The 24625-nt window shown below is 42.2% G+C and overlaps 2 protein-coding genes across 2 annotated transcripts; both read left to right on the top strand.

The window, feature by feature from the left end:
* The first annotated feature begins 1272 nt into the window (after nucleotides 1-1272).
* Nucleotides 1273-17168, top strand: LOC138209903 (neuronal pentraxin-2). The gene is made up of 6 exons (XM_069168708.1): nucleotides 1273-1313; nucleotides 8984-10233; nucleotides 13772-14348; nucleotides 14553-14803; nucleotides 15732-15911; nucleotides 16523-17168. The coding sequence occupies exons 2-6, from the start codon at nucleotides 9466-9468 to the stop codon at nucleotides 16730-16732; spliced, it is 1986 nt and encodes a 661-aa protein (XP_069024809.1). The 5' UTR covers nucleotides 1273-1313; nucleotides 8984-9465; the 3' UTR covers nucleotides 16733-17168.
* A 5299-nt stretch (nucleotides 17169-22467) lies between these two features.
* On the top strand, nucleotides 22468-24304 carry LOC138209894 (cytochrome c oxidase subunit 6B1-like). Its single transcript, XM_069168699.1, has 4 exons — nucleotides 22468-22542; nucleotides 23145-23270; nucleotides 23926-24026; nucleotides 24157-24304. The coding sequence occupies exons 2-4, from the start codon at nucleotides 23165-23167 to the stop codon at nucleotides 24208-24210; spliced, it is 261 nt and encodes an 86-aa protein (XP_069024800.1). The 5' UTR covers nucleotides 22468-22542; nucleotides 23145-23164; the 3' UTR covers nucleotides 24211-24304.
* Nucleotides 24305-24625: the final 321 nt, after the last annotated feature.

Below are 24625 nucleotides of genomic sequence, written 5' to 3'. Positions count from 1 at the left end.
AAAAGCTTTTTTCTTTTCTTTTTTTTTTCTACACCCACATGTAGGTTCAGAAAATAGCACGACGCAGACACAAGACCTGTTTGAGTTCTTCTCTTTCTTTTCTCTCTCGACTCGCTTAACTTTCACACTTTTCTGTTCTTACTACCGACTCTCCCGCCTACAGCCGGTGAACTCTCACTACGGCCAACATTAATATATTTACACTCTTGATTCTTTTCTTTTGTTTTTTTTCAGAGCTCGTAACCCAGCGTCAAATACTACTGCAGTTTCTCAAAGGTTTTCAAAGAACGCCACTTCAAAGAAGGAAATCGGGTAACGTGCAAATAAAAAAGTGATTTATAATAACTTACATAAGTACCGTACTTATTCTTACCAACACCGTGATCGAACAGCATTTGTGGGATTTGTTGTGGTTTATTTTCCTGGGTGGTGAAGTTTGATTTGTTGGAGATCTTAAACTCGTAACGTCGATAAACGCACAAACAAAAAGATGCAAAAACTCAAGAGATGAAAGGTATGTTTCAAACTGCTGCACACTTTAAGCGACATCCTGTTGTTGTGTTGCTTTTGTTGTTGTTGTCGTCGGTGTGGAGGCCACTAGGTCTGTCAACGGGCCAATCAGATCCCGTATGTGGGACTTTTCCAGTCTGACTTCTCTGCCAGGCACTCGATATTATAAATAGGTGGGCGTGGCTTAGATCTGCAGGGCGAAGGGGAGGCGACCGGCTCAACCTAATCTTCAATTTAAAAAGACTTCAGATTAAAGTGATTGGACGAACTTCAAATCGTTTGACCCACTTCTTTTTTTTTTTTTTGTAAACATGTTTTACAGTTTAGAAAAAATACGACAATTAAAGACAAACAGAAACCCGACAAATGATTTGTCGAGATGTCAGTTCAAGTTTAGCGTGACTTCCATCTTAATCTCATGATCTACTCATCGCTTTTCTTTTGTTGTTGTTGTTTTGCATCTTTGAGGTTTTAAAACTCTTCCTTGTTTTGCCTTCTTCAACTTTCTCTGAACTTTTGGAGTAAATATAAATTTGTCGAGGAAGTGCAGTCGCTGTTAAAAAAATCTCGGTCAGCTGGTGTGAAGCTGAAGGAGGAGTTGTGTGTGTGTGTGTGTGTGTGTGTGTGTGTGTGTGTGTGTGTGTGTGTGTGTGTGTGTGTGTGCATAACAGAGAGAGAGAGAGAAAGAGAGAGAGAGAGAGAGAGAGAGAGAGGAGTTAAAATTATCCACCTAAAGCTAATCATCCTCAAGCTGATCAGTGGGCTGAATGGACTAAACAGCTCGGAGGCAAACTGACAGGCAGGTAAGAAACATTTTGGTTTCCTTCTTGTTAAATTATCTGTTGTGGGTTTTTTTGTGTTTTTTTTTTTTAATCTTTGGGGGGAAATTGAGACTTTCTCCCCAAAAAAAAGAAAAGCTCTGGCGCGAGCAACTGAAAACATCAAAGTTAGAGCTGAAGTTCTCCGGGTGTTTGTTTTGTTTACAGTCGAAGCCGATGGTGCGGATAACGACACGAGTCGGCGCATTTTAAGGAAACTTCTCTATTTTTTTCTTATTAAATTTTAGCAGCACAAGGTGAGATGTATTTAGTCATGTGACGAGATTTGAAGCACTAGCTAAATAGTCTTATTTCAGCTCAAATCTATCAAAATCAACTCTGAATAAAAGCATAAAGTGACATCGATGGATTTTAACGACTAAGATTTAACTAAAGGAAAACCGCACTGTCATCAGTAAAAAAAAGATACTTCCTCGTTTGCATTTGTAGTTCTGTGATTTTTCCCCAATAAAAGTTCAACAAAAGGTTTTTTGCTTTTGAATTAAAGGGTTAAAAGATGCTTGAATAGCAGCGTCACACGTCGGCCAGCGAGCGGCAGCAACGACTCTTTTGAACTGAACATCACGTCTAAGATTTGAAATCGTGCTGAAATTTAAGTGAGTTGAACTTAAATCTCTTACATTGTGTTTCTTTTTTTTACTGTTTTGGCACAATATATAAATAATTGCTTTCATATGACCTGAAATCCAGTTTGACTTGACCCGGTGGAAAACAAGAAATATTTTGCATACATTTGACTGAAATATAATTATTTTTAAGAGTTTTCTAGCGTTTGCTTTGTCGCATCCAGTCGGTTGCCAACTCTTTTGGCTCCCGCGGTCGATACGTAATAACGACATCAAAGCATGAGAGATGATCTAAATGCATTGCTTATCATTTAATTCTAGGTGTAGCCTTAACGCCGAGGTCACGTGCAGCACCGAGACGTCGGTTTGACTCCCTGACTCCTCTTCATTAGCGGCGGCGAGGCCACGAGACGGCTTAACGACGGCCCGACAAAATGCCAGATCAGACATCCGCCTGTTGACGAAGCGTGACGCTCGCTCACGCTGAATCACTGGCACAAAAGAATTACGATAAAGTGATTGAAGTCATTTTTGAAGCTCGAACATGAGGTGGCGAGATAAAAAATGTACAGACCGGATCCTGGAAACTCTCATGTACTGTCACATACTGTCACATGCTTCGATAAAATCCAAATAAAATTGCACAGAATAGTTCTGGACTTCACATGAAGCGTCTGTAATGTCAAAGGGCATCGAGTTCGGCCACTCGGAAAGGAAACTTTCCAGCGTGCCGTCATCGTCAGCTCGCACCTTTTTGCTCAGAAACCTGAGCTCCCTGCAACGTGCCGCGTCTTCGAGCTCTTTTCTGCTAAGCCGGCGCGTTGTCACGTCAGTCAGTTAGCGTTTTCACCCTCGACACTCGAGCCCGAGAGGCTTTTCGGCGGCTTCGCGAGTTTTCCCAGTCGGTTCCGCTGGCTTGGTTTTTTTTCGTGAGCGTCATTAATCTACTCTGTCTTTGCAGCTGCTTTTTTGTTGTTGTTGTTGTTGTTTTTGTTAAAACAGCTCTAATACAGCTCCACTTTTTCCTAATTAAACATTCTCTCGTCAAAAAAAAACAAAAAAAAATCTCTTCCAAGTATTGGCTTTGCAAATTGAAGCAACTTTCTTGTCTTGCAGCGACTTTGAGGTCATTTACTTTGGTCCGATGTCACCGTGCAGCAGTTTAAATCCTCGTAAAACACTCCACTTCGGTGAGAAATGACAAAAGACTAATTTACGGCCATCGAAACGTACCAAATTAGAAAGGACAAAGGTGCATTAAGCCTCTCAGCACACGTGGCACTTAGCGGCTTCGCAGCGGAGGGCTGTTGACCCTCACGGCTCTAAACTGTAATTGCGTGTCGCTCGTGTGAATGCGAGAAAGGATTCGGTTCAAAAAGGCCGGCGGTAACTCTTCTTCACTTGATTCTAATTGAACTGGTGCCTGGTTTTCATCGACAGGAGGCAGGACGGCTCTGGACTGCGAGCGGGCACGTTGGCAGTGTGCTTGTTGTCATCCTTGATAGTGTGAAGACAGCTGGTTGAGATTTCTCAGCAGACAAAGCAAAGACATGTAACTGATTCCAGGTTTAAGAAGTCCATTTAACTACAGCTTGAACGGAGAGTTTGACGTCTGTAGGAACACGAGCAATTTCAAAATGTACCTGCGACACTGGAGTAGGAACATTCTGGATAACAGTATGGTTAAATCAAGCGTTTAACATAGATTCTATTGGAGAATTTTAATCAACAATGGGGTGATGGCAGGAATTGAGATTTTTGCAATTGCAATATTTAACGCAAGTTTGAGACATCGTCGCAATATTTGTGACGGCTTGCAATTTTGCAGAATTTCTGTAATTTTGCCAAAAGAAATGATTTCAGCAGAAGCTCTGCCGGAAAAAAAAACAGAAGCGACGGGGGTTTGTGGGAAATGTGGTCTTATAATTTTTTTTACTGAAAAAAACTCACAACACATATTCTGCAAATTGCATCGCAATGTTTGAGGAAAAATCCGCCACAAAATCAAGCATTTGTTATCGCGACAATCACAACAAAAACTCTGAAAGTGAAATCCTGGAGGACTTTTGTGAAATTCAGATTAAAGTAAATGAAAATGGGATTTGTCACGTCAGCAATTTTTTTTTTGTCGTGTGTTGCAGAAACATAAAACAGGAACGCTTCAGTCTCGGCAAAAAAACAAAGGGTCTCATTTTTCGTTGCTAGCGCCAGCGACAGGGCCCCACCAGTCATCAACGGTCCCGATGACAGCTCAATAACGGCCATTTAATGGGCTGATAATCTTCCAAGCAGGTGGTGTCACATATGTGCCTTTTCCAAATGAGGCCATATTTCACCACCCTGCCGCTTTGATTGATTGACTGCAGCACTAATTATCAGAGTCAAGAGAACAAGAGAATTATGAATGAGAAACTGTGTGACGGGTTATTTTTCTACAAGAGAAATGGCCCAGTCACGGATAGAAATCGTACTCCCAACGCTGCATGTAATAAATTGTAGAACAAAGCACGGCAAGCAGAATGACAAATTTGATTTCAGCGTCCCAAAACAGAAAAAAAACACAACAGCTTAAAAGTCCTAAAGGAACCAACACATCCAAATTCAAGATCTTCACAGCTGAGTGGTTTCAACTAAAAGTCCTTTTAACTTTGAAATCATCACAAACAAACATGCTCAACATTCAACTGAAAGTCTCAGAAGGAAATGCGGTAAATCCTAAAATGTTCGCCCTCAAAACAAAAAAGCCCTTCAAGACAAAAAGCTTTCAAAATTAAAACGTCATTACAACTTAAGTTTCAGTTGTGAAGTTTTTAAATACAAACAGTTCAGACATTTGAAGCTCCACCAGCACCAAAAGTCCTGCCGAGCAAAAGTTCTCGTGTTAAAAGTAAATTATATTTAAACCTCCGAGAGTTTCTTTGATGTCTGAGTTTGTTCCTTTGAATTTCCTCTTGATGAAGATTTGAGTTTCTGTAGGTTGAAGTCCATGCGACTCGACCCGAGTGCAGAATATCCCGTTATATCACTAAAACAAACTTAAAACTAAAATCAGTGTTTCGTTACACACTACAATTAGAAGAATGAGGTACTATAATAGTTTATAACAGTGTATTACTCATAAGAGGAGAAAATAAAAAGTACAAAATTCTGGGGAAAAATGTTAGAATTGCTGCCGTTTCTAAATTTCAAATTTACAGTTTACTTTTTGTGAGTCATTGTTTCTGTAAATCCCTGAATTTGACTGATGCAGTAATGAACTAAATATGTCGTTATTGTTGCTGAATGAATCCAAAAAAATTAAATACATACCACAAGTTCCTAACTTTACTTGTATAACACCTTTTAATACAAAAATGCAGCTGAATGGACAACACAAACTACTTGGCAAGAATTTAAATAATAAAAGTGGTAAAAAAAAAATAAAGGTCAGTGAAAATAAAGTTATAAAAGCCGATTATCTAAGGCTTAAAAATTTGAAAATAAGAAAAAAAGGCTAAAAAGATATATAATTTGAGGCAACTGTTCAGCGCAATATCTAAAAAGCATGTTTGTGGCATAAGAAGCCAGATTTTAAGCTCGCTGAATGAATATTGAGCAACAGAGCTTTTTGGCTCTCAAATTTATTTGCTATAACTTTTTGTGAAAACACACACACACACACACACACACACACACACACACTACAATCAACCAGAGATTTTAATGTGTTGGACTCCTCCCGCAGCCTGTCAACCTTAATGTGTTCAAAGTATTTAAGCTTCAGCTTTGACACGGCTCTCTGACACGATGTCATAACACCTTCTGCACCGCCCGAGTGCCACTTGGCCCGTTGAGTGTCGCGTCCAGTCACGTTCGGACGGGCATGACTCGACTTTACCGTCCAGCCACAGCACCTGACACCAAAGGTTGACTTATGATGAGGCAGAGGGTTGAATTTAGGGCGAGCACAGGAAGAGGAGGAGGAGGAGGAGCATCTTAAAGCTGCAGGAGGAACAAAGCCACTCGATGGGGGGGAGGTAAGGAGGGAGGAAGTGCACCCGCTGCCCCAACAAAGTTAAACAAAGTCAAGCAGAGATGTATTGATTTTTGTTTTTTTTACAAACTATATCGACATGTTCAGAGCATTTCTATAGAGCTCAGTTTTAGGAACACACTGCTATAAATAGTAATAATTTAAACGAAGAAAAAAAAAGCGTGAACGGATTTGAAGAATATTTAAATATAATACAAACTTTTTTGTAAGAAAAAGCAGCAAACTTCATTATGAAATAATTTCTGCTTCTGTTGTTGTCTGCATGTCACTCACATGTTCTGCTGCCGCCGGGACACGTGTAACAAATATGGCTCTTGACTTTGTGGGCGAGGGGGCAAGTTGCTCTGGCAGGACGAGGACCAGGACCCTGCAGCCAACCCGTCGTTAAATAGCATTAAAGCCAACCAATCCTATTAGTTTGTCACCTTTGGGAGGATGAGGAGGGAGGAGGACGAAGAGAGGCGGGGTGACGTGATCCATACAGCCAATGATGAGGGAAACCTGAACAGATAAAGTTTTTGCATCTTGATGTGAACTCGAGTCATTTTGTGTTTTTTGTTTTGTTTTTTAAATCACTGCAAGAATGGAAATAGACTTTAAAAAAAAAAATCTATTTTAAAAATCTTAAAATAGCGTTCGTTTTAAAGATAACGAGGGGGGGGGATGAAGATGATAATCAGGAAATAAAAAATAAAAATTAGGGCTACAATATTACAGAACTTCAGATTTTATACAAAAAAATACAATTTTAAGTTATAAAAATATGTTTATGATATGTCTTGATTCTCATTTATGACAGACATGTCTTACACAAAGCACATAATGTGTACATATAATAAATTACAGATTTAAAACACAACAATGACCAATAACCTACTTTCGCAGGCCACAAAAAATAACGAAGTATTTTGTGATACATAAACAATTTGAAACTCTTAATAATAGTGCATTTGCAAAATTACACCACCAAACGGCATGCTGGGTAAACCAACTAGCTAGTCAGGTAGCATAACAGGCTCCATTGCTACATTAGAGAACGCAGAAGTGCAATACCACCTATGGACACTAGGGTTTCAGCTCCGAAAGGGCTCCGGCTCCACAGACTCCCATTCAACTTTTCCCATAAAATACAAAGTCAATAAATGTTTTCCACAAGTCATAACGGTGTCGTTCACTAAAGTCCCTCCTTCTTATTAGTTTTCTGCCAGACTATCTAAAAGAACATCATTAATTTGATATTTGATATAAAGCGATATGTTTGGAGGCCTGTAGGGTTTGATTGACAGGCCTGTGGTGCAGTCAGGTTTCTGCTATAAGTGGGCGGGGCCGTAGCGTCCTTCAAAAATGCTATCCGATCCAACAGCTCGCCCAAATATGGTCACCTCTCGCTCCGACATGGCAAGACGGCGACGGTCAAAATGCCAAACCCAAGGCTTTAGAAAAGCAGTTCACAAACTCAGTGGGTGACGTCACCGTCTGGGTGGAAACAACAGAAGCTTCCTCCGTCAGCTTGGCAGACAAGCTGTTGGAATACCGAGAGTTAATGCCATTACGGCCGTCGACCGGTAGCAGCAGTAAAAACAGTGAAGCCGAAGGGTTGGACTTCGCTTGAAGCGGACAACTACATGGTGAAGACAGTCGAAATAAAAGATATATGGAAGTTGACTGAACAGCATTTACTTCAGCTCGATATTTGCCCCGCAAGGCGAAGTATTCAACACATGCCGAAACACCATATGTTAAAGAAACTAATTGTTTCAGAAAGTCTCCATCAAGCACATACTCCCCCGTACTTGTCAATTTTACTCTTCAGCTTTTTTACACAAGATAGAAAATGTTGAATCAGGGAGGTTTGGAGCAAATGGTCGGTTGGTTTCGTTACCTTTGGATGGACTAGCTGGATATTTACCGCACAGACTCTTGGCAAAGAAAGCAAATAAGCGTGTTTTAAACACCGGCCACAACAACCACAGGTGTCCTCGGGACAAGTGTGACAGAGAGGTCAGTGTCCGAGACGCGACTGTTTGTGTTTAATGGGTGCTGTGGGTGTTTGAACTGGTGGTAGACTATAGCGATAAGGAGCTTACGGGGAATAAAGTCCTGCGTGATCAGAAACTCGTTCGTCTCGGCTTCGCGTCATGCTTCGAGCGACGAGCATGTGGGAGAAGCACCAGATAGTTTGGTACATGGCGAAAAAAAATTTAAATGAATCGAACAACTCACTTTGATTTTATAGATGTATTTATTTACATACATGTAGCTAAGATCTGGAATACACAATATAAACAGTCACGACTTGCTTTCTTTCACTGTCACGTTGACATCAGTTCAGACTGATGGGAATCTTGACCGAAAAGCAGAATAATTCAACTATAATGACAAAACGTTGGTTATAAATACTCTATTTGACAGACGGAGATGTGTGTAATCATGGAAACTGTTTTGGACTCATTTTGGAAAGACATCCTTCCCCTTTGACTCTTTCACACCCCAATCACGGTGCCTTTAAAATATCCAATCGACACGCCGGGCGTGAGGCTCGCCAACTTTTCAAAAAGGAAAACCAGCTGTCGTTCACTTAAATCGCCGGCCGGTGGCTTTGGGGGCAGGTTAATTGCCCGTAATCTGATTACACTGTGGCCTGAGGTAGCCTTGAAGACCCACCTCCACCATCGCTTCGTGTTGCCTCCCGGTGAGGCTGAACTTGAACTGCAGTCGACCGGCTCAGACAGGAAATGCCGACGAATTGGGAGACCAATTGTTTACGATGTCGATCACTTCTCACATTCTCTGTTAACTATCTCAACATCTGTATTCATCTATACAAAACATTAACTCAATTGTTTACACAGCTATCCATTATCTCTTAGATTCCCTTCTATCTTGTTCTGCCCTGGTTGAAGGGTAAATTATGAATGCTTGAAATGGGAACTAACCCTACTTCCTCAATTTAGTACATTATTTTTATCGTGTCAGTTCTGCTTGACCCGTTGTCCTGATACCTTATTTTCTATCTGTTCCCACCATCCCTCCAGGTGGTAGGCGCACTGGGATTTGATGGAGGATTAGAGGCCAAAGTTAAAAGGATTATTCTCGGCTGTCGAACCCGGGAGGTCCTTGGAGCCAAGAGGGATCGCTCGCCTGGCACCGGCCCAAACCTCTCATCCCTGAGACAGAAGCAGAACCTATCGGGACACATTAGCTCAGCTTTCACAGCTTGATAATTTGCCATGGAACCAAGGAAGCTTGTTTGATTCTGCAGAGTTGTCTTCAAGGTGCCACAGTTAAAGATTTTAGCAGTGCCCTTTTTCTGTGCTTTTGGAATACTTCGTCAGAGTTTGTGTCACTCGCCATCCAAAAAGGGAATTTATGTTGTCTAAGAGGAGATTTCATCTGCAGTTTTTTTGTTGACATGCTCTGCCTCAACACCCTTCAACACAACGCAAATGACCTCCATTCAAACTAAAGCCTGGAAGAACTGTCAGCTGTCAAGCAACAACTTGGACTCCAACCAAATATGGCCAGAGACGTCAGTCCTCTGAGCCTCATGCCGTTGTCTGCAAGCCACCAGCAACAGGTTGGAACCTCTCTAGGGTTCGTCCTCCCCTTTTTTCCCCTACGCTCGCTTATTTTCTATTACTTTTTGTCGTGCGCAACTGCGTTAAGTAGTGTACCGAGCATAGAGCACGACTACGGCATTAGTCCCAAATTTGTTTGCACTCCCATTCCCCCAGAAGCAGACGCCAGCTGCTTTTCCCCACCTGGTGTGCCCCATGCTCCCAGCAGTAACGGCAACAACAATGGCCACAACGGCAGCAGCCGGCGGGGCATGATGTCCGACGAGGCCAAAGCCACCATCTTGCACCTGCGCGAGAGCCTTGTGAGGCAGAAGGAGACCATCCTGGACCAGCGGGAGACGATCAGGGAGCTGACCGCCAAGCTCACCTTGTGCGAGGGCTTCGGGGGTCACCGCGGTGGCGGTGGTCACCACGACGGCCACCACGACACTCACCACGAAACCCACCACGACACGCACCACAACAATCGCGACGACGACCACGACGACGACCACCACGACGACCATCACGACGACCATCACGACGACCACCGCGGACGCCATCACGTTTCCTCGTCCCCGACGGGACACCACAGCAACTCCCACGGCAGCCACCGGTCGGACCCCCACCACAGGCAGGGCTCGTCATACAATAAACACAACTCCTTCTCTCCAGAACAGACGGGAAAAACCCTGCAGACACTTAAGGAGAGGCTAGAGAACCTGCAGGTGAGTGCAAAAGTCATTATTTTGCGGGTGCATGATCCAAATCTTTGTCAAAACTTGCCATTTTCAGCGTGTAGGCTGTAGCTCAGAGGTTGTTGTTGTTGTTGTTGTTTCCTGTTGCAGCTGCAATTTTGAAAACAGTAACACGCAGAGAATGAAAAACGAAGGAGAAGGTCACCTAAAATAAACGGCCAATTACAAAAATTCTACCAGTGATGAGTCGGATGAAAGTTCGCATGGCAGAGCCCTCTGGTGGCTTATTATGATGGAGGCGGTCCGGTACCGTCGTGGTGTGGATGTAGCTTAAGTATCGAAACTTGGTACCAAATTTGAAGGTGTGTTTCAATTCTAAATACGACCGAACCAATTCAGTGAGTGCCATAAAAGTATAGAAGTTTTACAGCCAACCATACGGGTCGTTTGTTCCCCACATGACCTTTAGTAAACAGCAAAAGATATGCTCACAATAAATTGCTTAAAAATGCTATTAAAGAATATATAAAGTTTTGTTTTGCTTTGACAAAACTTAATATAAGGTTAGATTAGTTAGAAATATATGAGTTTTGGTCTAAATAAGTAGGAAGTACTTTGATGTTAGAGAACCTTTGTAGTTACAATATTAATCTTTTGTACAAATGACTAATTTGTTTACACTATGAAAGGGAGTTAAGAGTGTTGCCTCCTGGTAAAATGTAGTTAGATGTTTTTTTTGACATCCTGTCCCAGCAATATAGAGTGCTGTAAATCCACATTTAAAGTCCTGGTTTTTCAGGCCATATCAAATTTTAATGACATTAAATCATCATTTCCTTTTAAGGCTGTTTTGATTGGTCAAGCCTGCTGGTGATTACAATCTAATCAAGGCTGCTTGTAGTGTTACAATTTAATCAAGGTTAATATAAAAAGCTCCAGCAGTTTCAGATTAATTTATGGAAATTACAATATAATTAATTGTGCAATTAGCTGCTGTGAGAGTTGAAGAAATTTGAATTTTTAGCAGTCAATTCAAGTAAATACACCAAAGATGTTTTTTACAACCATCGAAGATTATGGTTTATGCATGCACATTTATCAAATACATGCCAAGAGGTTCTGCCCTTTCTCCAATTTCACTATTAAAGAGCCTCTCCTTTATAGTGTAAAAATCCTTTTAGGGCAAGCAAGTCCAAGAGGTTTCTTCTCTTAAACTACTGAAAAATAATTATGTAGATGTAGTTAAAGAGTGAAGATTTAGGTGAAAAGGGAAAACGGGAGGAGAAGGTGCACTTTCTGCACAACAACAACAAAAATAATGATTCAAACGCTGTCTACAGAGAACCATCTGCAGCGAGGCACAAGCCTATCAAAGGTTTGACTTAATTGGGGTCACGTCTTGCGTCAATCGGCGTCACCAGCTCAGCCACCGAATCAGCTGCGTGATGTTCGCTGCCGCTGGACGTAATTGTCCTACGTACGTTCACGGTCTTAAAAGGACGTTTCTTTAAGATTAAAAACACATATTTTTCTAGACTTAAAAAAATACATTTAAAAAATGGTGTTTTGGAAATAAGAACACAAAAAATTATAATTAGACGGAGAAATTTTGTCTCACACACATTACAAACTACCCACTAGTCACAAGTCCACAGGGCTAATATTATGGGCTGTTTGACAATTGTCTCTGAGCCGCGGAAGTTAATGTTCTCTTTGAGTTGTTCCGGCTTTCGATCTCTTTCCTGGGACTGCCGGGGCTGAGCTCAAACAGGAAGATGCTCTAAGTTGATTAGCCGTCACCCCTGAACCACCCCAGAGTCCAACCGTCACACGGCGGAGCGAGACGAGTCAAGTGGAGAAGGAGGTCAGAGAAGTCGGGGAGGAGGCGCGAGGTTTCAATCTGATAAACATGTCGATCTGGTTGATCAAATTTAGATGAAGTACTTGTGTTTCCTCTGGGGGAAGACAGAAATTGGTTGAATACAGACAGAATGACGGTGAGACGTGAAAGAAACTGTCAAATTTAATCTTTTCAAAGCTTTCTGTCGTATTCGAATAAAGTCTGTGTCGAGCTTAAAGTCGACGTCACAACAACAAGCCTCAAAACTCCTTTTGATTTGATTACCGGTATTGTAGTCGTTATAATCCTGTGAGCATCTCAGGTTTTTGTTGATATGCAAGTTAAAAACATGATATATTCTGTATATTTTACACCAGCGGTTCCCAACCGCACCATAAAACCAGTAGTTGGAGTTTTATAGTTAGTTTTGCCTCCTCAAGCCCCAAAATATTAACGAAAATAATCTATCCGAGAAGGATTATAAAAAAAATCCCCTCTACTTGCTTGAACAATTCATAGCTCAGATCGGTAGAATATCTTTTGATAAGAGCTTGTAAAGTGACAATTTAAAGGCCGACAATCCAGAATCTGATCTTGAACCTACAAATCAACAAATAATTGTTTTCATTGGGACATTTTGCTGGATGTTGTTGTTGAACATTATGTGAATGCATTTTACAAGCTAGTTCTCTGTTATAATATTGTCATGATCCCGGTGTCACATTGCGAGTCTAAAGCCCTGCTGCCCACCGGCCTGTGAAAAGCCTAGTTATTTAGTGCGGAGGAGGAGGAGGAGTGTGAGGGGGGGGGTGTTGCCAGAAAAATCTCCCTTCGATCTCGCTCGAAAAAGGTGTGAAGACAAAACAGCAGCGGGAGCCGGGATTCGCTGTCCGTCCCTCCTCTAACAGGAAGTGCACGCGACCGAAGGGCGCCGGCCGGCCTCGCCTCCAATTAGCTTCATCCTCGCTGACGAGGCTATTAATCGTGGCTTGTGCTGCTCGGGAGCAAATCTGGATTTGCAGGTGAGGAAGAGGAGGATGAGCAAAGGAGAGGAAGGGGGAGGACGGGGGGGGGGGAACTATACCCCCACCCCCTCCCACCCCACACACACAAATTTAAATGTCATGCCACAAATTCTTCTTTATTAAATATATGCTGCAAAAAGAACTTCTGGCCTCTTTAGTTCTTTAGAATATCAGAAGTTTGCTTCCGGCTCAGTTTGTTAAATGTGACCGGCGATCGAAAGGAATAAGGTTCATTCTTCATGTGGAGAAATAATAACAACAACAACAACAACATGGCCTGGCCTTCACCCGAGTGCCCGTTAGAAAATCAATTCGTAGCACGTTGAGGAGAAAGTGACACTTTGACCGCCGGTGAAAGAATTCAATTTAAAGCGAGTCGACCTCGGAGCGGACCGACTCTCTATTCACAGCTTATATTCAAAACATCAGTTTTGCTTTTTAAATGACCTTCCTAAAAATGTTATATTTGTGAGTTTCTTGGATTTTATCTATGATGATAAGAATGTGAATAATTCTGATAAAAAGAATCGGTAGGATCTGTCAAATGTATGAAATAAGTAGTTGGAGGATCATCAGCTTGATTAAAAACGATGGTGCCAAATACTTATAGATGTTTTAAATACATGAAACGTGTCGACCTAAATCATAACTCATGATTGGTTGGTTCATTTAATATATAATTGATCATGTTCTGTGTCTCCAGGCCAGGAACTCCTCCAGCTCCTACTCCAGCTCCCTCCGAGAACTCCTCCAGCGGAAGATCAACGCTCTGGAGGAGCAGCTGCACAGCTACTACAGAGATCACCACGACGACCATCCCGACGACCACCACGGCAGCAGCCACGACGACGACCACCACGGCGGCGGCGACCACCACGCCGGCGGCGGCGACCATCACGCCGGCGGCGGTCACCACAGCAACCACCACAGCTCCCGAAGGTACACCAATCACCGCGATCGGCACCACGACCGCCACCACGACAGGCAACACAGGCGGCATCGCGGTAACCACGACGACCACCACAGCAGCCACCGCGACGGCCACCGCGACGAACACCACGACGAACACCACGACGAACACCACGACGACCACGAAGACCACCACGAGTATTACCACGAACCCGGACACCACGACGACGACGACGACCGCCACGACGACCGCCACGACGACCATCACCCGTGGCGGCTGCCCTTCAACGGCAAAGAGACGAGTCAGCACGGCGCCGGGCACGGCAAGCTGGAAACGGTGCTCGGCCAACTGCACCACAGTGGCGACCACGGTACACACACACACACACACACACACACACACACACACACACACACACAGTCATGTTCCACTCACTACAGAAGACTTTACACTGACCTCCAGTTTCACCACAACCACAACCACCCGTTTCCTGACTCTCACTTCCTCCACGACCTTCATCCGAGCGTCCGAACGTTGTTTTAAAAAAACGAATCTGGTCTCCGCGTCTCTCCAGGAAACCACAAGAAGCTGAAGAGTCCCAACGCTTTCCTGCTCGACTTCCCCATGCGGACCAACTACATGTACGCCAGGATGAAGCGGACGGTGGTCAACGAGATCTTCGCCATGACGATCTGCCTGTGGCTGAAGGGGGGGGCCGGCCCCGGCCTCGGGACGCCCTTCTCCTACGCCGTGCCGGGGCAGGCCAACGAGCTGGTGCTCATCGAGTGGGGCAACAACCCCATGGAGCTGCTCATCAACGACAAGGTGAGAGTCACCGTCCAAAACATAACATCAACTCCTGTGATATTTCTGTACTGTGAAACACCGACATTATTGAGGGGGAATTTCAAATGTCACTTTAAAAATATTCATGTGACAACGTTCGCCTTTTTGTTTGTGTCACGACGTACCGAATATTATGTCAAGTGTTTTACCAGGCTGAACAGAATCAGCTGAATACTGATGAAAACACCGACATTAGTGCCGCCAAACATCCACACAGTAATCTGCAAAACAACAATAAATATTTGACTGTAAAACTAATAATTGCAAAAAAAAAACACCGTGCAGAGATCACGAGCTCCGCCTACTTTGTCGGCATGGTTGTGGCGGTAGAAACGGCAGATTAAAGGCGGATAAACAAACGAAAAGGTTTCGTAAATGACCTCGAAATGACCCGGGATTAACCTACTTGTGTTAAATTCACCTTCAATTAAACATTTATTCACTTCAAGTAATTCACTTTTATTTCATCTTCTCCCATCTCATCGTTCATTCTCTGTAAAAAGGCTGAAACCTTTCCCCCTAAATGGAGGGCAGAGGTTTTGCCCTTTTTCTTCTTTTTTTTTTCCGATGTGCACGAAGCTCCGCAACTAAAGCAGTTAATCTCATTATGGTAATGAGGCCTAATTGCCTGAAGGAGTGACATGTTGCAGGGGAGGGATGAACATGTCATGTTTGTCAGTCTGAGTCACAGCGGTTATTCAAACTGATGAATGACACCGTTAAATCATCTCCGGGACGCAGATTCATCTCCGTTTGTTTCACTCACGAGAGTTTACGAGTAACCGGATGTGAGGCATGTTAATGTGTGGAAACTCGTATCTAAATGTGTGTAAAGTCACACTTTTGATGATTTCTTTTTCTGAATGAGTGTTTTTTTTTGTTGTTTTTTTTTAACCCGTGTGTTCAGGCGGTGACGCTGCCGATAACCATGACGGACGGGAAGTGGCATCACGTGTGCGTGACGTGGTCGACGCGCGACGGCATCTGGGAGGCCTTCCAGGACGGCGTGAAGAAAGGCTCGGGGCAGAACCTGTCGCCGTGGCAACCCATCAAACCGGGAGGCGTCTTCATCCTGGGACAGGAGCAGGTGAGACGTCCACCGTACGGCCGCAAAGACACAGATGCTTTTTGAAATAGTTATTTGAAACCATTATTTAAAGAGACGCACGCACGCACACACACACAGACACACACACACACACACACACACACACACACACACACACACACACACAGACACACACACACACACACACACACACACACACACACATCCCAAACTAGACACAACAAATGCTGTTAAACCCGTCGCCTCTCACAAATCGTCGTTAGCTGTCGTTTGGTCTGACGTTAAACTGATTGTTGATCAAATTGCGACTTTTTTTTTTTTTAAATGGCTGCAGTGATGTTTAATTGTTTAATGCCGCGGCGCCGCACACGTTTTACCGGCAACCTGATGGCAACGCGTTTTTTCTTTTGGAAAACAGCTTTGAGGTGCATCACCGCCACCTTCTGGCCGTAGTTAAGAGTTACTACCAGGTGCTGGAAAATATATTTTAAGACCAGACAAAAGTTGCCTTAAAGGACTCGATTTTTTATGATTTAATGACTATTTGAACATTTTGATCCGTACGTCGACCCCGACCGCAGTCTCCATCGATCCTCCATTTCTGACCTCCGAACATTTAATCTCCCCAGGACACGATGGGAGGCCGCTTTGACGTCACCCAGTCCTTCATGGGGGAGATGTCGGATCTGGAGTTCTGGTCCCGAGTCCTGGCGCCCAGCGAGATCTACAGCCAGGCGACCTGCGGGAGCCACCTCAACGGCGACGTCATGTCCTGGTCGGAGGAGCTGGTGGAGCTCCACGGAGGGCTCGCCGAGCTCCCCTTCGAGCCCTGCCACTAAAGATGGACACTGAAACCCCATAACCACCCACCACCCCCACCGCTCCCCCATTCTCCCTCACTCCCCCCCCCCCCCCCAAACCCAAAGCTGCAGGACCATCCACTTCCTGCGCCGGGTAAAAAACAAAAAATCGAATTTAGCCACGGATCAAAGGAGGAGGAATATGATTCATTGAATATCTCACTGGGTTTTGGTTTTTTTTTCTCCATCATATCGGTCAGGAGAAACTTTAAACAACACAAGCTCAGACTTACTTTTTCTATATTATATATATAGCTTTCTTTTTTGTTTGCTATTCCTGTCCGATCTCTTTCTGCCTTCTTCCACCTACTCCCCTCCCTTCCTCCCTTCCTCCCTTCCTTCCTCCCTTCCTCCCTTCCTTCCTCCCTCCCTCTGATGTTCTCGGCAAGGACGGCTTTAAAAAAAAAAAAAAAAAAAAAAAAGGCAGTAAAGAGCGCCGAGCTTTTTGGATTTACCGGCCCGCGCGGTCACGACCGCCGCCGCTAATAATAAATCAGATTTTCCTTCCGTCAGAACAGGTTCCCAAAAAAAGGTTTCTGGGTTGCCATTAACTCGCCTGCACGCGTTTGTGTTTGAGCAACATGAACTTCACGGGAAGGAGAAAGAGTTGCTCCACGGCGCAGGAGAACGGACGATTCCTGCATGCTGCTACACCGAGTACCTGCTCTGTATAATGTGTGTGTGTGTGTGTGTGTGTGTGTGTGTGTGTGTGTGTGTGTGTGTGTGGAGAGGATGAAGTTGTTGCAGGACTTTTTTTTTTTTTTTTTGCTGTCCAGGTCAGATTTGGCAGGATGTTAGCACAAACCTAATGATGTCCATTTTGCACATTGAGATTTCTTGGCAGACTGTTTTATAATTAGTATTTCATATTGAAAACTCTTACTTAAAGGCTTTTAAAACACACGTTTGTGGCATTCAGGAACAAAAAAAAATGCACCTCTCGTGTTCAAAAGATGCATTTTTTTTTTTTTTTTTTTTTTGTCAGGTGCAAGGACTGAATATGTTTTTTGAAACTTAGAATTTTCTCGAAGAGGATCGGTTGTCAGGCGGTTTTTTTTTTACGTAAGAGTGACGCGGTTCAATGTCAGACTTCGGTAACACCCACGTCTCCACGGCAACCGGTGGCTTAGAGGAGGGGCGAGGGGGATTTACCTGTGAACAATTAATCTGATCCTGCCTATTTCCAACCAGCTCAAACCAAATGGCAGAGACACACACACACACATATACACGCATACGTATATATACACACACACACACACACACACATATATATATATACACACACACACACACACACACACACACATATATATATATATACACACACACACACACACACACACACAGAAACTAAGAAGATAAAAAAGACTATTGACTTCATGCTAACCATTTGCAGCCACACTTTCATGTTTTTATAACAAAAGATTTTGTACACGTACACGGTATCCGATAGTCTGTTTCTAATTGTCATAAAGGTTTATTATGGTATTTCTCACATTGTAAATAAAGTAAATAACCATACATAGCACTTTCTAAACCTTCACTTAAAATCCTGTGTTTGATTGTAAAAGCACATCTTTGAAATATAAACTGCTTAATTTGCTGACTGTTCGTTCTGAGCTTTAAAAACCTCAGACACCCTGAAGTTGGACTCTCTTTATCGATAGTAAAAAAAAAAAAGAAAAAGAAAAAAAGAAACGTGTTGTTGCCATGGCGATACAAAATCTCTCAGCATCAGGACCGCATCGCTCTCTCGCTACCGGCTGACGACGAACTGTTTCTTTCGACTGTAAATGCCAAGAACGAGCAGCACCGTTTCCTTCTCGCGTTAGTGGGCCGAGTGCGTTTGTCCTCATCGTTACGTAGACTTAACGTCACGCACCGTCTCCCACTAACAAATGTGTGTAGTTTGTAAATGTCGACAAAAAAAAATAAATTGTAAAATACAACTTTAACATAAAGACTTGCTTATTCTCGCCTTTGGTGTACATTATAAGGTTTAATAGGTATTTTTTTTTTTTTGTTTATTCCTGTGTCTTTGGCTGTAAATATATATTTAAAAAAATGTATTACAGTGTTGAATCAACAGTCCCTCCCTTCATGTGTAAGCCAAAAAAATAACCTGAATTGTAAAACTTGAAGAAAAAAAAAATGAAGAAAATGCACTATAAATGCTGTCAAATATTTGTAAATATTGTCAGGATTTTGAATAAAAATCATTTAAAATACTTTATGAATCCACACTGGACTACAAACTCAATTTTTTTTTTAAACATGTTGCGCTGTAGAACTGATGTGATGCAAACAGCAAAGTCAGCAGTGGAGTTCCTTTCAAAATAAGATGCGCGTGAGCTGCTGGGAGAGCTCGTACATCCGCGTACCGATCACACAAACAAAACCTTTAATATGTAAAGAAAACAGTCAGCGCTGGTTTGTGACTGGGAAATGCTGAAATTCGGAGAAAAATCAAATAGTTCAGGTGCGAATTTCAAATAGTTTTGATGATATTAGTGAAAGAAAATGACAAAAGTAGTATTAATAAAGACTGGAACTTCATAGAAATACTACTTTTTTTAGCAAATAAAATCATACAAAACATGCCAAATATAAATGTATTTCTACCATTAATTGTTAATACCTGAAGACTTATGAATGCAGATATAAATAAGGTTGAATTGTGGCAGCTGGTATTTTTCCCTTTAAGGTCCTGACAGGTTGATGAAATGATGATTATTGATAAATGACTCTTTTATAATAGAAATGTGACAACGGACTGAGACAACGGATATCCTCCAAGATTACAAAGAGGGAGTTTGTCCTTCTGTTGGAGGTTTCTTCATGTTTAAGAGAGTTTTTCCTTCTGTTGGAGGTTTCTTCTGTTAAAAGAGAGTTTTTCCTTCTGTTGGAGGTTTCTTCATGTTAAAAGAGAGTTTTTCCTCCTGTTGGAGGTTTCTTCTGTTAAAAGAGAGTTTTTCCTTCTGTTGGTGGTTTTTCCTCCTTTAAAAGAGGAGTTTTTCCCTCCTACCTTATGTGGGAATTGTTGGGTTTCTCTGTATAATATTGTAAAGTTCTGTTGTGAGGACTTTATTGTGTTAAGTGCCATGAAATAACCAGTGTAGTGATTTGCCACGATATAACAATACAAAATTACAACAAAAGCATGCAAACACTGAAAGGATGTGCAAAAAACTAAAAGAAAGTACCACCAACCACACACCTGGGAATGTGAGGAACAGGTGGGAGGCCCAGTCAGCAAACCCACTACCGTCCGGGAGACCACGCTGCTGCAGCCCTGAAAGGAAAAAAGAAAATCAAACTTAACTTGAGTACAATATTATGGGAATTTAATTATTGGGGGGGGAGATCCCAAAAGCGGTTTAGTAAAGAACAGGAAATGAACACCAACAAAAGTTATCTAACTAGACAATACCACAGAAATAAAGAAACACAAAACAGCAGAGGACACCTGATCTGGGCCTCACACCTGGAGCTCAATCTGGACTACCAACAAACAAAAATGTAACCAACAGAAAGCTTTACTTCAAGACTGAACCTTAAAAAAACCTACCAGACACCTGCCAATCTCAATTTATGCAGCACTCAGACAGCAGAAGGGAAAAGCGGCTTCGTTTGGTGCAGCTTTTAAACCGGCTAAATGGCTGAACCAGGAAGTAGGAGGAGCCAAAGGACCTGCCTGAACCTACAGTAGCTCAGGAGGGACATTTCCTCACCGGCCACATGTTCAACAGTTCAAATTAACATGCAGCATTCACTCATTAAGAAAACTCAAATGTTTGTCATGAGTCAGCAAGTGCACATTAAAAAAAAAACACATTTAAAAACACATTTAAAAAAGACACAGAAGAGGATTAATTTTCTAAACAAAAAAATAAATAATGTAATAAACTTTTTTTAAACATCTTTTAAAAATGTCACGACTTATTTCAGATTGAATGTTTTCATGTGACAGTTCACAGAGAGGATTAACTAACTGTTCCTTTTGAACAGTCTTTTGATTTAACAGTCACACTGGGATGAGTTCACAGCTGGAAGGTCCCCCCCCCTCCCCCGCTCCGCATTTCTGCTGTGAAAAGGTCATTTGCAGCTTGAAGCAGCTTAAAAACTAACTCGGAGAAGTTATTTCAGCCGCGTCCTGCTGGAGGCCGCAGGGAGGGAAAACGAGGAGCGGATCAGCGGGGCAGTACACCTGCAACGACACCGGGGGGCGCTGTGGCTGCAACAAGCAGGACGCAGGAGGAACACACACACACACACACACACACACACACACACACACACTGCTCTGTCCTGTCATTTTCTAGATATATATATTTATTCATTTAACACATTCAGATTCATTTTCACTGAAGATGTTTAACACAAACATCAACTATTAAATCTCTGCACGTCATCATTCACGATATATTCTGCATCTGTCCAGTTGTAAACATTCGAGACGCTCTTCCTGATACATTAGCTGCTGGGACGCACGTGTCCATCACACACACACACACACACACACACACACACACACACACTCAGAGAGAGAAGTTAAGAATAGATTTTAAGACCTCTATGAAACATGGAGACGTCGGCAGCAGGGGGCCTCCTGAGGTCATTCAGGGTTTTTTTTCTTTCTGTGATTTACTGTAAAAATTATTCTTAATTTGTCGCCAATAAAAGATGATGATGGGGGAGGGGGGGGGGGCATTTAAAATCTGTATCAATAAAATGGTGCCATTTTTCTGGCAAGTTTCTCTGGTGGAAAAAGGACCAGAGTCTGAGGAGCAGGAAGAGGGGGAGGAGGGGGAGGAGAGGGAGGAGGGGGAGGAGAGGGAGGAGGGTTGGACACTGATTTCTATCCCACATGTTGCTGGATCACCTGTCAGGACACACACACACACACACACACACACACACACACACACACACACACACACACACACACACACACACACGGGGGGGGGGGGGGGGGGGGGGTGATAGGTTCTCAGATATTAAAAACTTCTCTCAAGATTTTTATTATGTGAAGAAAATTTTAAAAAAGACAAAAGAAGCTCCAAGAATCTTAAAACAAACTCATCTCGAGGGTTTTAATATATGAAACTATATTTTTGAAGTACGAATTGAGAAAGCAGAATTTATTAAAATGAGCTTTTATGTTAAAGAGAAAAATAACGTGATAAAAATACGGAAATTAGGACGTGAAGAAGCACTCGTTAGGATGATGCAATAAAATGAAGAAACAAAAATATGTAAAATGAAGCAGGTGGTATTAAAGAATTTTACAGGAATTTTTATTTTAGTGTGTTTATTTTAAAATAGACTTTGTACTATTTAGATACCGAATTGGTTCACAATGAATATTAAAAGTCTACCGAACAGAAGATTAAAATATGGAATATTTGTAGTTTCGCTGGTATTTTGAGTGGAGTGAGAGCAACTCTGTGTTAAGTATAATTGATTGATAATATAATCATTTAACATGAAACGTTTGATTTGAACCATTTTCAAGAAAAAATAAAACAAGATACTAAAAATGTAAAAAAGTTAATTAATTTATTTTTATCTATCTATCTATCTATCTATCTATCTATCTATCTATCTATCTATCTATCTATCTATCTATCTATCTATCTATCTATCTATCTGTAGTTGCACCTCCTCAGTTCGTCCAGCAGGTGGCGGTGCTGTATTTTTAGACATGTATTTTTCCCGGCATGCTTTGCGGAGAGCTCGCAGCCCTTCAGGAGTTTAAGACGTCGGACGAGTTCATCTGTGACAAGGTAAAGGATATTTATTTAAAATGTCCTCTTCATAAGCACGTCGTTAATCAATATTATATACTTTTTTTTATTTTTAGCGGTATTTAACCGTCCTTCGTGTGTTTTAACGTGACAAGCAGGCTAAAATAGATGTGAACTAAACGTGACAGCTGAGCAGGCTTAACGCTAACTTACTATATTTATCTGAAGATTAACGTCAGTAATAGAAGCTGGTGACGGTTTGTTTTTGAACCAACGTTGATTCATTCATTCAGTGAAATAAGTCATGAAATAAACACCGAGTCTTGAGCTCATCAAACGCATCACGTGAGAACGATGCTGTCGGTGTGTGCCGAACTCCGTTTGGAAAAGCGGTATTTTTTTTGTCTTTCGTCTTTATTTCTAAACACAAACCTTGTGGACCAAAAGTGAACATTTCTGACTAGTCAGTATAATTATTCGGTAAATTCGGCACACAATACAGACACTTGTGGATCAGTGAAACCTGCATAAATCCATATTTGAAGAGCAATAATTGCTCTTCTCTGCACTGCACTGTGTAGTTTGGATGTCAGCCAAACTTGTTTGTCTTTATGCTGCTGGTCCCTTTTTTTTTTTTGCAGATCCTCAAGCGGCTGAAAAGATGTCTGACGTGATCGAGGAGAAGATCAAGAACTACAGGACGGCACCGTTCGACGCCCGCTTCCCCAACACCAACCAGACCCGCAACTGCTTCCAGAACTACCTGGGTAACCATGACAACCCGCTTCACACCCAGCTTCAGGACCGACCGATGTGACCTCCTCATATTGATGAATATTCAGCTCTCGTTCTCTCCCTCACTCGCTTTGCTTTTTTTTCTCTCTCTCTTCTTAAACTGAAAATAATTCATGTAAAAAAAAGTGTTTTTATTTTGTTTTCATATATTTTGACGCTTTCTTTTTCAAATTACTGTTATTTTTTTGTTATTTTTAAATAATATGGTGAGACTACAAACCTTGACAGCAGGTACAAATCCTTTTTCCAAATGAAACGCAAAGAGAAAGAAGCATTTCTGACTAGGTCAAAGGTCAAGGGTCGGTATCATCAACACTGCACCCCTCTATTCGAAATTATATTTCTGTCTCAGACATTTTTCTTGTGTTTTGTCTGTACTTTTTTTTACCAGGAGAATTAAAGTGACATCGTGCACCGTCAACGCTTCCCCTCGCAGATTTTCAAAGTAAAAGTAGCCGCAGATCTTTGCGGATCTGCCGTCACAATTAAACGGAAACTAAACTGGGTTTTTAATAATCGGACTGCAACCTGAAGAATGAAGTTTGCCAACAAATATTTTTTTTAAGTTTTTAACGTCATAAATTAAGATTAATATCTCTTATTCCGTCTCCGTTTTGTTCTCCGCAGACTTCCACAGATGCAACAAAGCTCTGTCGGCCAAAGACCAGGACACGGCTCCCTGCGAGTGGTACCACAGGGTCTACAAGAGCCTCTGCCCCATCAGCTGGGTGCGTACACCTGAAACTTTATTTCATCGCTTTTTCATTCATTTTACACGAACTAAAACAAACTATTTATGAATTATGTTATATTCCACTTCTGAATGTCTCCCTCTTGTTTCCGTCCCGTCTCCTCCAGGTTCAGAAATGGGACGAGCAGGTGGAGGCGGGAAGCTTCCCCGGAAAGATCTGAGTCCCTCGTCCCTCTCCGTTCATCCTCTCGCCGTCTTAATGTGAATTATTCTGGCATTTTCTGCAACAAAATAAATGTTAATCATGTAACTGAAGCCGTTGACTTGTACCCGATTTGTATTTCTCACTTCAACGAGTCAGAAACATCCTGAAAACTCGGTGAGGAGTTTATTTATCGGTCGCGGAGTGTGTAAAAGTCTTAACGGGGCTTTTATTTTGAAAAGCAATTTACCACTTAGGAGGGCCGATGGTCTCCACGGTGTTTCTTCAATACGCTCTTATATTAAATATTAATCTGTCCTCTTTTAATAAGAAGGTGGTGAAGGTCACCTTTATTCACGCTGGCAGCCTGACAAGATGTAAAAACAGGAAATGATGGTGGTCAGTGATACTTTAATGTGGAAGTATGATTTATT

The sequence above is a fragment of the Embiotoca jacksoni genome, unplaced genomic scaffold (genome assembly GCF_022577435.1).
Source record: "Embiotoca jacksoni isolate LCO1_2020_lvr unplaced genomic scaffold, fEmbJac1.0.p SCAF_41, whole genome shotgun sequence".
Classification (NCBI taxonomy): domain Eukaryota; kingdom Metazoa; phylum Chordata; class Actinopteri; family Embiotocidae; genus Embiotoca; species Embiotoca jacksoni.
Note: the sequence above shows the minus strand (reverse complement) of the source record. Positions and strands in the feature narration are given on the sequence as shown.